Below are 15,638 nucleotides of genomic sequence, written 5' to 3'. Positions count from 1 at the left end.
CACAGAATCACCCGGGTTGGAAGGGACCTCAAGGATCATGTAGTTCCAACCAAACTTACACATTCAGATCAGGTTGCCCAGGACCCCGTCCAACCTGGCCTTAAACACATCCAAGGACGGGGCATCCACAACCTCCCTGGGCAGCCCGTTCCAGGGCCTAACCACTCTCCTAGTAAAGAACTTCCCCCTAACATCCAACCTAAATCTTCCCTCCTTCAACTTAAAACCATTTCCCCTAGTCCTGCTGTTGTCAGCCCTTTTGAAGAGTTTACTCCCCTCCTGGGTGTAGGTTCCCTTCAGGTATTGATAGGCTGCAATGAGGTCACCCCGCAGCCTTCTCTTCTCCAGGCTGAACAAGCCCAACTCCCTCAGCCTGTCCTCATAGGGGAGGTGCTCCAGCCCTCTGATCATCTTAGTTGCCCTCCTGTGGACCCTTTCCAAAATCTCAAAAAAAACCCTATGACTTCAATTCCCTAAAGTGTTACCACAAAGTATTCAAAGATTTAGCTTTTGCTGCAAAATTATATATAAAAAAAAAAAAATAGGAGAAATCTACTTATTTAGATTTCTTACAGGCATTAGGATATCCTCATCCAGAAGTATGAAGAACAGTGAGAGAGATGTTCTAAGATCACACTTACCGTTTAGTGCATTGGCTGGGAGTACTTAGATGAGCATCCCTTAATCGATAAATTCCAAAGCAAAGCATGTTATATGTTTTCAGTGCTTTACAAAATAGATCTCCATAACAGCCTCCATCCTAGGAAAGGAAAAAAAGAAAAAAAGAAAAAAGAAAAAAGAAAAAAAAAAAAAAAAGAAAAGAAAAGAAAAAAAAAAAGGAAGAAAAAAAGAAAAATAAAAAAAGAAAGAAGAAACACTGTTGCTGTTGTTTTTTTTTTTTTTCCTCTTTTCTTATTTAAAACCATGACAGAGAAGTAGATTTTCAGTAGGAGTTTGTACCAAAATGACAATGTATAGACAGCCTGTTTGTGTCACAAATGAGAGTCTTTTATCAAAGCAAATGAATAAACTAAATGTTTTACTTCAAATAAGTAATTACTTCAAGTGATCATTATTTTGGAGAGCCTAGATCCATGCAAAGTTACTAAACTGGCAAAAGTTAATGATCTGTTTTAAGATGGAAATGCAAATTTTGGTATTAAAGAATGCATAATTCTACAAATTACATAAATTATAGTTTTAAAATTGTTAGTATTTGTGACCCTTTTAGGAAGCAGCCATGTTATCATCTTGACAAACTCACTGAGGAGAGCAACCAAAACAAGGGATCTGAAGAGTTAAATAATTACAGATCTCCCACTTTAAAATAGTGATGATAAGTATGCCTATTTCATAAGCAGTATAAAATTATTGCCTTGAGTAGCAAAAGCATTAATTTATATTTGATAATTTGTATATTTAAAATATTCTTAAGTAATGGTGAGTGTTCAGTACATTCAGTGTTCATTGACACAATGCAGTTGAAGATCTGGCAAAGCAGCAGTTGGACTGGTATTTTTCATTTTAATTGTGAAAATGTTATTCTGAGTGCCCACATGTTCTGATGAGCTACTAGTCTCAACTATGAATGGAGCTTTACAGGTATTGACAGGTTTTTTACCTCCATCTGTGTGTTCTCATTGGCTTTAATTCTTAATCTGGTGTTTCTCAAGAAGAGTACAAGATTTGGCCCAGAAAACATTTTTAAATACTACTTTATCCAAGCATGCCATTTTTTTAAAATGTTCTACTTTAAAATTTTAATTTTCCTCTTAGGACAGTTGAGTGAAAGTGTCAGAAAACTAGGATTTCACAAGTATTTTAGTCCATTCAGAAACAAACAAACAAACAAAAAAACATTATAGTTTTGTTTGCCAGACAATAAGTGTATTAGAAGAAATTAAAGCTCTATGGAGAGACTAAAAAAACTCATCAAAACCCAATAAGGGTACAGATATTTTCATATATAGACTGGATTATTAGTAGGACGGTTATTTTCTCCAAGTCAGCTCATGCATATCTTTAAATGAGTAAGAAGAGCCATAGGACTTTTCACTCTGCTTGAAATACTCAGGAAAGTAGACTAGCAAGTCATATAACATCTTAAAAAGAATAAGAGCAAACCTGACACCCCACGTATTCAAGTGTCAAGCCATCTAAAAGCTTTATTATTTGAAACTAACTAACAGAAATCATGCACTACGATAGTTTTTTAATTCACTCTTACAGAAAATAAATAGACTTCATACCAGCTTTGGTCCTACATGTGTCTCATGCTCTTACCCCTAAGTCTGCAAATGGCCCATCGTACAAAGCCAACTGAGCAACTCGACACCTGTCCCTGTTTGCAAGTGTCTGGGGCGTGCTGTAACCTCCTCTCAAAGCATTTTCCTCAGCAATCAGTGCTTCCAGCTCTGGTGTGGCTCCTCCTGTTACCAATGTCCGTATCAGTGTGAGGATATTGTCATTGAAGTATGTCTGCAGAGATAAAAGAAAGCTCTTTAAGCAAACACCATTAAAGTCACAACTGAAGACATCCAAATTACAACTTTTCTGGGTTTCTGCTGTTTAAAGTTCTTGGCTGTCTCTTCAAATAATTTTATATAGAAAGTGAAAAGACAGCAGCCTCCAATTACTCTATTTTCTTCTATCCCATTAGGCTTCTATACTAGATCCTTCCTTTTAAACACCAATTCTGGTTGATTTTTATTAAAGTACAAAAATTTGAATGATTTATGTTTCCTATAATTGGCGTTAGTAGTGATGCAATGACTGCTCTCCTTCTCATTGCCTTCATGTCTAATAATGGGCTTTAGGACATGTAATTGTAAAATTCAGACCACATTTAAAGCTTACACAGGCTAGATTGCCTTTTTACTCTTGTCACCAATTCGTTGGGGAGCTGCCTTTGTGCTGCAAATGTCATTACTTATTACTGTGGCTGGACTCTAGCAGTCTAACTGAGGTATTGTACTAAACATCTTATTACGAGACTTGACAGTGTTCAGACATAAGCATGTATCAATTAAACATCTTGAGTTCATTCCAGATAAATGTATGATGAGTTTGGGATCCTGGTGGTCCTTTTAAAAAACTCTAGGGTATAGGGTAAGTGTGGTTTATTAGGGAAGATTTACTCCACACTGACATTTTGCCAGCATCTGTAGCATTGCTGGTCTGTCAGGCAAACAATGAGCATTTTAAATATTAATTTAATGCCAGATGAATGACTTTCAAGTTCACTTAAAAGTATACTAGTATAGTTCAGAGATACACAGTTAAGTATCTGCAGTGCAATGTACTGGGCAAAAAATAATGATCACCAGAAAAACAAGACACCATCATTTACAATGACACCAATGTCTGGGTTTTCAGAAGCTTTCCAAGTGCAGCATATGAAAAGAAAATGAGCTAACTGTAGTATACATGGGATTCACATTATTAGATTTATGACTTTTGTTGATTTTAGGACTTGGACCAAATGTAATCAGATAACATGAAAACGAATACTGCATTCTCAAACAATGCTTGTTGTGCAAAGACCTCAATAATACTTTTCATTGAAATTCATTATTTTTCCCATATAATGCAATTGTTTGTAACACACAGTAAACTGAGGTACAGGTTGAAATGTTTTATTCTGAGATCAAAACACAGAACTGGCTCCCTATCCATGTTGCTTTGATATTCTTTCTTTGCATAATGAAACCTCAGTTCTATTGTTTACTTGAGCTGACAGATAAAACAGGAGAAAATGAATGCTATGTGGCAACATTTTTCACTGTTACATCGAAATTTCATAACTTCAAGCTGCTTCTCTGCTTATTTACATAGGCATATATGCCATTCACCTGTTGACAAAAATTAAAATGAGAGGAAAATACTATTATTATCATGCAAACCCCAAACCAAATACTTGCATCATATCAGCTCCCATATATTTTAATTTAACCTCAGTATGGCAGTACATGTTTTTAAATACAAAGTGTACTGTGACGGTAGTCTGATACTAGCAGGAGGAATTACTCTAAAACAACAGCTAATCTCAAACCAGCTCATACATGTGTGGATGAAATGTGTAATAATTCAAGGGTAACACAAACTTTTCTTAACATAAAGTAAAATCATTGTGACTCCTTGCAAGAAGGAAAGTCTGGAAAGATTATATGATGCTTAACAGGAACTGCAGTGGTGACAGGTAAGACAATCAGGTATTAATGCTTATTTATTCTTCAGTTAATTACTTCTTACTTGATTTCATGGAGGTAAGAATCGGAGCTGCTTTCTTTTGGCAACTTGCTATACTTTTTCAGAAATAAGAAAATCTCAGAATCGACAGATCTGCATTAAGTTTGGTCTCTTTTCTTGGCCTTTGCCAGTGTATATTATTTACCAGGCAGAATTAAAATAATTAGCATAATTCCTTAGCTCCTGTAGTTTAATCAGCAATGTTTCTTGACACCAACTTCATATATATAAAGACATACACTGACAGATCTAGAGGTTGGAGACATTGGAGAATGGTCTACTAAGAAAATACTAAGAAATTACAATGGGGCCACTTTGCTCATTGTACCATAGATCTCATATTAAACAGAGAAATGAGAGACAAATTTTAAGTGACGTATCAAGGCAGGCACCTGTCATAAAGTTATTAATAGGAATTAAATAAAATGAAAATGAAAATAAAAGTAAGTAAAGTAAAATAAAATAAAATTAACCTCCACAATGTCCATTACAACTAAGAAAAGATGGGCCCAATTCTGACTTACATGCCAACCATGAGCAACTCTAAAAGCCATAAACTGCAATGAAACTGGTGCAAAAGGGAAAAGAATCCAGCCTATTGTCAACATAGCAGAATGTTGTCATGCAACAAAGGCCTCTCACTGCTAGACAAATGTTAAGGCAAAGCTAAGATACTTATTAGCAAAGAAGGAAACATTAATTTTTGAACAATGGCTTAATTTGGGTTTCAGACCATGACTGATATGGATGTCACCATTTAATCAGATGGATGAGTGCAGCCAAATGATTGTTTTCTTCAATTTCTGTCAATGAGTGTAAAGATTCCAGCTTTCAGGATGGATAGTGTTAGCACTGCAGATGACCAGAAACTGTCCACCTGCAACCAAGCAAGGATGGGTGAAAAGGAAGTGGTAACTTGGCATCTTTTGCTAAATAGTGTTGCTTCTTCCCGTACTTTGATTTAACACTCCTCAGGAAAGTCCTATCTTTCTTTGCTTTTGATTGTCACAAAAATCATACTCCCTTTACAACCTCTTGCCGGTATGGAATTGGGGAACATTGATCTTCATGTTTGCCTTTTCAATCCAAATCGTTCCTATGATTCTATGATTTCTATGATTATAACGCTGAAAAGCTGAACTAGCTGATATCCATTTCCTTTGGAATAATAATACACTGAAATTAATTTGAGAGTGATCTCGTACTTGCTCTGTGGGAGGGTACATGGCCTGGATATGCCAGTACTTGTAAGGAAACACTCTACAGAATCACTTTGGAAAGGTGCTGCTGTACTTAAAGTACAACACGACATTCTTCAGTTATGGCAGTGAATTACTTTTCTTGGCTGTTAAATCATAGCTGAAAATATATTTGTTTGCTCCTGCCATTAACTTTACCCTATAATGAACATCTGCATAGTGTCACTGTAATCAGCATCCACAGTGAGAATATGACACGGTACAGGCTAAATAAAGAAAAAAGAAAATGCATCATAGACACTAAAAGTGAGCAAATAACAAGGAAATTCTGGCACAGATATCTGAGCTAGCACTGCCACCTAGCCTATGCGCCTGAAGTGTAGAGTAGCTCTTTCCAATGATTTGGGGACCCTTTCCTTTTTGTTCAATTATTTTTTAAAGTATAATTACCAGAGTGCTTATATTTTGCAGTTGAGGCTGTCAAGTCTCTTCAACTAATTGGTCCTTCACAGAAAATTTAACCAAAAATTAGCACATCTTTTAATAACATTGCTTTAACTTTAATGGCATTTTGCTTTTCATTTATAATTACTCTGAAATTGTCATTTTCCAAGCCATATCTGCCATTTTTTATGTTTGCTAGTGTGCTTTTTTTTTTTTAATGAGTTCATTCTAAGAATGCAACTCCTCCACTGCATGCAGTTTTTTAATATCTTTTTCAAATAATTTTTTTAACTTCTTTTTCCAACTGGAGGAATTCTGATAAACAGATAATTTACATGCAAACATAAAGACTGACTAAGCCAACATCAAGGACTTCTACTAAGAACAAACGTGTATCAGATAGAATGAAGAGCAGAAAAGTAACAGCAGGGTTTTAGTGTCTGAAAATGGATTGATTCCCAAAATATTGTCCAAACTTTAAAGAAGTTTTGAGCAGTTTGAGCTAAAAGATGCTGTTTGCTGACTTGCACAAGACTCGTGTTCCAAAATGTCCATATTATAGATTAAAACAGTTTCTTTTCTGCATAATGAGACTATGTGAGACTATGAGAAACTCTTGAGGAAGGGAGAACTCTTGAATACAAGATATACAGCAAAGTAGCTTTGTAGCTTTGAACTGTTGTTCTCTTTCACTGTTAAGCTTTTTTTTTTTTTTTTTTTTTTTAAAGGAATAGGATTTTGTAATATAAAAGAAAAAGCAAGACCCAAGGTAATAGCACAAGGAAATAAATTCTATAATACCGGTTGTTAAACTGCAGTCTGTTTCTGGAGATCCCTGCCTCTAGGCTCTGGCACTATTTAGGTGTAAGCTTCAGGACCAAAAGGAGACATGGACAAGCTTTGGCTCTCAAGCCAACATTGCAAATATTTAAAGGTACTGCATTTATAAAACTAATTAGTTCACATGCGCAGGATTGTCTGTTATAACTATGTCATTATCACCCAGAAAAGGAAAAAGTTCACAAAAACAAAAGAAAACAAAAGAACAACCACCAAACCTTGTTTTTCTTAAGCTATCTTTTTTATACATTCCAATCTAATGATTTTCAATTATTTTCAATTTGGTGATGACTTTGCTTTTCAGGAGTGGCCTCACCTCGAGACTAAAAAACTGCATATATTCTTTTACTGGGTTTGCACGCATTATGACATTACAATTATTCATATATCATTCAAGTCACTGATGGCAGTAGATGCCTCTTTGGAGTGACAATAATGCTTAGCTGGCATGATTTAACAGCAGTCACTGTTCACTTAAAACATGAACCATGCGTGCAGTCTTCATACAGAGTACACTCATACACTTCTGCTGAAGCCTGAGGAGACCTCTGTTACCAAATCATTGAAAGGACACTGCAGTTTTTGAGCTCATTATTATCTTCTGAGCAATGATCTTCAAACTACCACATTGTGAAACACAGGCTTTGGAATATATTGCTTTTGCTGCAGAAGACAAACCAGATAGCCTGTAGGCAGTCTTTTGAAAAGTGAACTTCGTTAAGCCTTTTACCTTTCAAATAAGAAAATAACATGACTTCAAATTTGAAGTGTACAGTATTGTCATTTTATAGGAAATAACACGAAACCAGCAGAAGATAGTGCCTTCCAGTATTCAAATTTGAATCAGAATTTAACCGTACTTTCTGAGATTTGTTAATCCACTATTCCTATATTAATACATTTATAAAAAAACAGGAATAATCAATGCCATTTAACACTTTTGAATTAATATTCAATGACTTGATAGTTTAACTGAAGTGCCATATTTAGCAATATGACTTGTGAATACAACCTGGCATAGAAGCTCATGCAAAAGGATTTACTGTGCAGTACTTATTTTGCCCCTCTTTTTCTATGCATAAACCTCCATATGTAATTTTTAAGTTGTCTGGAAGTCAGAAAGAATACTGCATGCATGAATATTATTCCACTGTCTAATCTTATTCTATTATCTAATCTTTCTTATAGCTGTTTTACTACAAAACTCCAACAATGTAAAAAGCGATTCATTCTTAATGGAGCAGTTAATCCATTGTGCATTTGTATTTTAGCCCATGTGAGGTATTCACATTCCTGAAATAACAACAGAGATCATAAGTTGGAACTTTGCTATAAAAATTAAGTAACAATAAAATTGAATCACTAAGTGGATTGAATATTGAACTATTTTCTTCCCTCAAAATGAGCTGGCAAAGAACAGCATGAGGTGCATTATTTCCTTACAGCACAGAATTCCTGTGTAACTAATAGGATGAAAAAATAACTGTTGATCTCACAGTTTCAGATTTTGATTTTACTTTGCCACTACTGGGTAGAAACTAGGCAGAATAAATAGATATTATTTCCTAAAAATAAGCATACTCTAGAAAACAAACAAAACAAAAACCAATGAGATAATACAATGCAAGTAGATTAGTTTGACTGAGAAACACTCCTTTCCTTGGATGACCCCTAAAAGGAAAAATGCTTGAAAAAAAAAGTCTGTTGAAGAAAAAAATGTCAGAAATGGAGGGACATGTTACCAAAAACTAGAAGTCTATGAAAGGCAGCAAGAACTTAAAATATTGTGAGGATTATGTGACAAGTTCTGAGGAAAAATTCTAAACAGTAATGTTCTCTATTTTTCTGATTGAATCTCTGTTATCTAGATCATGTATCTTTGTACAAGAAAGCAATGACATCCACAACCTTTTGCTTTCTTTTTGGGGGGATGCCAGTCATGATCAGAAGAATTAATACAACCCTGGAAATGGCCTTCAGAAAGATTCATCCAGAGACATTGCTTTAGATAATAATGTGGGTATATAAACAGTACTCAGTATAACAGTTTGGAATCTTCATGTTAAATTATTCCCATTTACAAGGAGAAAATGATAAATATATTATTCATAGAGATTTTAATTAGAGAAGGTACAAAGTTTAGATGTGCTTGCTTAGGTTTTCTGAATTTGTTAAGTCTGCAAAACATGGCCAATAACTTTCAAAAAATGTATTTTCTGAGTTTACTGCAAACTCCTACGCTGCATTAGAATAAAATTTTATCAGTGTAGACTGATACTATTCAGCTGTGGATGGAATGTATAGGGAATATAGTAGAGAATAAAAAAAATGAAATAGGTATGTAAACTTGTAATATGAATGAAATATCAAATAACAAAGATCATTGTGAATTTTTCTTAAAAGCAAAAAACTTCATTCTGAATTTAGGTGAAGGTCAGAATTGGCTCTTAAAGAAATCAGTCTGCTCATGTCTAATATTATGCGAGGTTTACAACAGATGATTGCTGGCAACATGGAACTGTATTACAGGGAGAGCTCAGAAAGCCTATACTCAGATTTTAAAAGGGATATGTCCTTGCTACTTCTAACAGAGCTTAAGGTTCCTCTGAAGTGTAGCCTACAGAGCAAAACTGTTCTGAAAAAAAGCCAATATGAAACAAGGGAGGATGAAAAGGAATATGACCAAGATGTTTGCTTTGAAACTGTACTAGAGCTGCAAACCAAAACCCTAGTGTAGGCATTACTAAATGCCACCATCTGTAGGTTCCAGCATGCACTTATGCCCTGATTCATATGACAATTCATTTGAAAAAGGGATTACAACCTCTCTTCACAAAAGTAGAGTCCACTTGATGTGCACATTGGCTTTTGTATTTAGTACAGTTCTATCAGTGTCCTGCAGCACCCACAGTACTGCTGAGGGCTAGAAGAAATTAAAAGTTTAAAATATGGTTGTTTTGCACAGTGTTATGTACAGTGAGCATAGACCAATGCACTGAATTTGGAGATACAACGCTTTTGGAAACTATTACCCTTTAAGTTGGATAGGAAACTCTGCTTTTAAAAACTGTGGGTTCATTGTGGTCCTAGGTATCTTCTTTGTTTTGGATGCAGGTCTCTGGGTCCAACAGAAAAAAATTCTAGTAAATGTTCTGGAATTCTCTTGACATTAGGAACTATATTCTCCTGACTATTTGCACTACAAGAATTACATTTTTTACTATTTCCCTGTAAGTCTGATGGAAAAAAAAAAAGTTTTGTTCACTTACTGCGCTCATGAGAGAGTCCAGCACGCTGACAGCAAATGCGGTTCCACATGCAAAGGGCTGTGTGAGGTACAGTTCTGTGTCTGGGTCATCATCATCATCTTGGTCCAAGAACTGAACATTTGAATCATTTACTGAAAACAATAATCATAATAATACAATCATAAAGTGCCTCTAGGTCACCAGTATATGACCTTACATATTACACAGTCAGAAAGAAAAAGGAACAGCTTATGTCTGGAAACACAGACTTGTGCCTTTGACGTCACTGAAAATGAAATCAAGATGGATGTGAAAATGTGCATTTACATATAAAAATCTTTTTATCGGTATCCTGCTTGTGAGAGGTGACTCTTGCTCTTGGTAGTTGACTATCCCTTTGCTGTAAAAGTAGCCTTGTGGCAATGTCTGCCTGCACACAAAAGGGATACACACAGCTCTTCTATATACTGAAACAATCCTGGTATTGGTCAGGTATAGTGGCTAAGGTTGTATGCATGCATGTACAGTGAAATGTCATCACAAGACACCAAGTCAAAACCTCTTTCTAAAATAGAGGCTGCCCATAAAGTTCTAATTTAGCCCACAGGCATCTGTTAGATGTGTTGCTGTGATTCTTACTGGACTGGTGTTAATGCATTTACAGCTCAAAAGAGGATAAACTATCCCTTTAACATGCATTTATCTGAATGAATAAACAATATTCCAACTATTCTGTTGCAGCACTGCCTTTTGCTCAAATATTTGTCTCTATAACCTCACTTCCACAAATTCTGTATTAGCCAGTGTGAAAAAGGATCTATATTGGACTGCTCTAGAGAAAAGCACAAAGTAATATTTGTCATTTAGACTTTCTCTGGCATTTTATTGTCACAGCTAAGCTCTGTGGCTCTACTTCATACTACTAAAAATAGTTGTTTCCTTGACATCAACTTATCAAGTGAATAATATTACATTACATATTCAATTTCCATATTAGCCCTCCTTAGACATGAAAGCATGGACTGCTTAGCAATGTCACTGAAATAATATTTATCTTATTAAATGACAAATTAATTTAAAGTCCTGTGCAAGGAAGGAAACTCAGAAAAGTTTTTGGCATTTTCAATGGCATTCTTTGACTATGCTCCTAATCCTTACATGAGCCCATCTGTTGATCCAAGTCAGGGAGCTTAGAAATCAACATGACAGCTGCTATTGGTCAGATTTTAGCTTTGGACTTCTAAGTTTAGGAATTCTGTCTGCAATTCTGGTCATCCTGTGTAGCTTCATTTTCTATCCACTCCTTTCTCAGCCTGTGTATACTACCAAATTTGCCACAGTTTGCTAGCAAAACATGAATATTTACAGATAAAGGCTTGTTATACCCCTCTAAAAGGCATGAGCGTTGCTATCTTTCTCTTGCTGAGCTAGCACTTGGCTATGTTCATACAGCAAATCAGGACCAGAGATGAAGTAGGATTTAAAAACCGTATCTTCCCTCTTCCAGATGTAACCATGCAAACATAACTCCTCAGCATTTTAAATGGAGAAGCGTTCTGCTCTATGAGCTGAAAACTTTCACCCTAGTAAACGCCAATATCTACACTATTCCTTTCTTTATATAATGGCTATCAATTTATCCTCCAGGTTCTTGAGCAAAATAATATTTGAAAGCCTGATGTATCATTTCAAAATGTACTTTTTGAAGAGCTCATGCCTTAGTTTAATTTGCTCACTGTGACCAGGCACTATTGACAGTAGCATTCTTTTACCACTTACATCTGGCAGACTAATACCTGACTTTGACACCTGCTTACTACTTATGCATGGTGTCAGCTTCCACAGTACTACAAATCCAATGTGAATCCTGGGAGTGCTGCTTTATCCCCAATATCTTTATCTGCCTGATGAAAGTTAGCTGCTACTATGTCTATGAAAGGTCTCTAGGCTGGGTGAGGTAGGCCTGGACATCTGCTGCTGCACCGCAGGAAATGCTAATCAAACACTGCTCACAAAAGCTTCTGAAATCTCTCTTTATGGGGAGGGAAAAACACAGAAGCTTCAATGCTTTTTTTGCAGCTTCAAAACCTAAGGTTCAGAGAGATGGCCTACTCCCCCCAAAAAACAAATAGCTGAAGGGAAAGTGTGATACTGGGGGTTCATTTCTGATATCTTTTACTTCTTCTTTGACTTCCTCTGAGCACCGCTAAGGCATGTCCACCAAATTGACAATAGGCTGAAATAACAAACAGAGAGAAAGAGAAAGAGAGAGAAAAGGAGAGAAAAATTGGCAGGCGGAGGAGGGGCCCAGGAGGTGGGAGCCCAGGCCAGAGAAAATGAATTGGTGAGAGGTGCTATGAAAACAGCCGGCAGGTCAGACGAGTGTGATCAAAGGTTTACTGATGCTGCGTGAAAAAAAAATCATTAAGATAGGCCAGAACAAGACAGTCAATTTCAACCAGAACCACAAATAAAACACATTCAAAGCAGTGCCATGAGGGTAGCCCCTCTGATACAGCCAGATAAATAAAAAAAAAAAAAGCTGATGACAGTAAGAACAACAACAACGGAAAATAAGACAGTGATGTGAAGGAAAAAGGCACTTCTTACCCAGTTCAGTTATCATTAGTATGTGGGTTCCACTGTTTTTTTCCTGACTGATTGAAACCAAAGGCAGAAGTTTGCCAGGCTTAGCTAATAAGTAAAGTATTTAGGGGGAAAAGAAAGTACAGAAAGAGAATAAAGTAAGGGAAAAAGACAGGTAAGGCTCTAAAAAATAAAACTGAAAAAGAAAATAAAAGGACAAAGGACCACAAATCAAGTTTGTATTTGCCATGAAAAAGCAGAACAGCTTCTGCACTTCACATCACACCACTTGACAACATAAATACCCACAGTCAGATTGGAAATCAGAGCCTGGTTACCTACCATCACCATATTCTCAGGGGTAAAATATCTCATACTGTTATACAGAGTTTGGTTACACATGATTAAATGGTTCTGGACCATGAAGAGATAAACAAATAGCCTCTTACTATTGACTAAATGCACAGGAAATGTCTGCTCATACTTACTATGGGGTATTTTGGAGATGTTTTTTTTTATAACCTCATCCCAAAGAACTCTGCTTATTTGTTACATTAGGTAAAAAGCATCTTGTCTGATAGTTTGTTTAAAGAAAATGGAGAAAACACAGAGGAAAGAGAGAAATATATTTCAGTTGTTCAAATAAAGTGAAACAGCTGTTACTAATCTTTCCTTGGAAAGAGCAATTCAAAGGAGTTATCAGAAAACACGGCAGTGTAACATGCAATATAGGGAATTTTCCTGATGCCACATAAGAAGGAAAGTGGGAAAAAGACAGGGAAACGTACATGATAGGATAAATGCTCTTCTTACCTAGCTCTGTTATAATAGGGATGTTGGCTCCTGTCGTAATGGAGGGTTGACGTAACAGGCCGTGGACAGGACTGTTGTCTGGAGATGACCTATCCATACCAGGGGGTGTAAAACCTGAAAAATAAAATAAAATAAAATAAAATAAAATAAAATAAAATAAAATAAAATAAAATATCAAAGATATTTAGACATTAAGTCTGTATAAAAATGAAAAATACTTTTTAGGCTGATTGATATAATGACAGAAATTAAAAAAAAAAAACAAAACACCATCATCAAGGAATTTCCTACCCATTATTTTTAAGAGAAGAACAATAAAGACATCTGACTTTTTTTTTTTTTAAAGATTAACTTGATCTTCAACAATAATTTCTTAAAAGCATAATCCTTCAGAAATATAGGTCATTTAAACAGAGTAAGGTAGTAATTTGGTAATTTGGTAGCTAATGGAGAAGCTGGAACACATTTTTTTATCCTGGGTACTCCTTATATCAAAACACACTAAATGTTTTGCTTGCTTAAATATGAATAAAAATAATAAACACACACACACAAAAAGCAACTTCAATTTTAGAGAGGTTTATTTTTCTTCTCCTTTTAGCACTTGTATTTGTTTTGAATGGGATAGTTAATTTTCATGGCTACCTGACAAGTTAAACCACATTATTTCAAGTAATCCTGAAACAAGTATTCTTCCTCAAATCTGAATTAAGATTATAGTGTTCTGTTTCTAAAACAGTAGTTCAACCCCAGTAGCTAAGTGTTTCCATTAGTAAGTCTGATGTTTGATCAACATGCAGGATTTAGGATTTGCTGTTTTTCAGGAGCAGTAAAACCAACAGTATTTTGCCTTTCAGACATACATTGCATATGAACATTTATGAAGATTACAGTTACAGAAATACTGAGATGGAAGGGTACATTCTAACAAAAAATAGAAAAGATGGGAGGAAAAAGACACAGATTTTCAAATGTTATGGAAAAGTGATGCATGAAAAGAAACTAGAAAGAGGCTTACACCTTTGGGGATGTATAAGAAGGTAGGAAAGACATCAAGAGGCACTCAAAGGAGAAAAGATCTGGAAAGCAGCAAGGCTTATCTCTAGCAAACTGATAATCTTTATGTTTTCAGCCTTATTCTCTGCACAGTTTGAAATGAAGGTCTTGGAACTAAGCTTTTTTTCTTTTCTTTTTTTAAATTGCAAAAACAAACCCAAACCAAAACAAAAAAAACAACCTACACAAAGCCTTTGGAGTTGGATTGTAAATGGTTGAATATTGGTGGTTATACAAAACTTTATGCAACAGTTACTCTAGAAATTCACAGTTTGTCATTTATTAAAGCTGTAGAAAGCACAGAAATGCTCATCTCATAACATCATTGCAGAGGTGATGATGAACCCTGAGTTTGAATTTAGGACTTCATTTAAGACCACTGTCAAAAAAGTGTTTTTAAGCAAATATTTGTCAGCTACGAATAAAAATAGGCCACACTTGCTTTAAAATACACATTTCTGAGAATCTTTTTTTTTTTTTTTTAAACTGCATTTTGCCTGAGTTCCTTGACTTCAGCCCAGGGACAGATTTCTGTCTCTCTCATTACTGACCTGAAATAATTTTGATTTTTTTCTTATGCCAATTCTAAATTAATCACAGAAAAATTCCTGATGTAACTTCATTGTTTTCTTGCAGTGTGGAAACTTTTTCCCTCAGTTAAACTTGTTGGTACAGTCATCTGCTACTGAACTCAGAACAAGATGACATAGTTCATTCTTCAGCTACTTTGCAAACCAGAAAATCTCTAAACTCAACTGTATTTTTTAACGTGTAGCACTGGCTTTATATTGGTTTTTGTGAAGAATTTTCAATTCTTTTCCAGTAGCAATTACCCTCACTATTAAAATTGTCTCTAAACAAGTCAAACTATAAAGATCGCTTGATCTAGACTTCTTGATGTAATGGAATTTTTTATTTCATGTTCAGTTTATTTCTCCCTAAATCCCGTCTAAATGAAATATATAATAGATAACTAATAAAACTGGAATCACTAAAAGACTTAGCCCTCCAAAAGATGCCAATATGAATTTCCTATTTACAGCATGAGGTCTGTAAGGAGAGAATGTTATACAAAATCGCCAGTGCTTCTGCACAAGGTTTGCCATTCTCAAAGAAAGTACACAGAAGCAAGCTAACAGTCATCAGTTTAATAGAGAGGTACTCACATTACCAGGGTGGCTGGTCGGTCAGTCTCCACCAAGAT

General features: G+C 35.4%; 1 protein-coding gene across 31 annotated transcripts in view; it reads right to left on the bottom strand.

The window, feature by feature from the left end:
- KCNMA1 (potassium calcium-activated channel subfamily M alpha 1) overlaps positions 1 to 15,638 on the bottom strand; it is a 436,284-nt gene that overhangs the window by 13,168 nt on the left and 407,478 nt on the right. For 19 of the 31 annotated variants that reach the window (XM_048946535.1, XM_048946537.1, XM_048946554.1 and 16 more), the window contains 4 exons: positions 13,379 to 13,492; positions 10,001 to 10,131; positions 2,284 to 2,478; positions 642 to 760 (listed from right to left, as the gene is read on the bottom strand). In XM_048946535.1, coding sequence (XP_048802492.1) covers positions 642 to 760; positions 2,284 to 2,478; positions 10,001 to 10,131; positions 13,379 to 13,492 — 559 coding nt within the window. Of the gene's footprint in view, positions 1 to 641; positions 761 to 2,283; positions 2,479 to 10,000; positions 10,132 to 12,589; positions 12,674 to 13,378; positions 13,493 to 15,638 lie in introns of all 31 variants that reach the window. The other 12 variants (XM_048946538.1, XM_048946532.1, XM_048946533.1 and 9 more) reach the window with 1 other exon arrangement.

This window comes from Lagopus muta, chromosome 5 (genome assembly GCF_023343835.1).
Source record: "Lagopus muta isolate bLagMut1 chromosome 5, bLagMut1 primary, whole genome shotgun sequence".
NCBI lineage: Eukaryota > Metazoa > Chordata > Aves > Galliformes > Phasianidae > Lagopus > Lagopus muta.
Note: the sequence above shows the minus strand (reverse complement) of the source record. Positions and strands in the feature narration are given on the sequence as shown.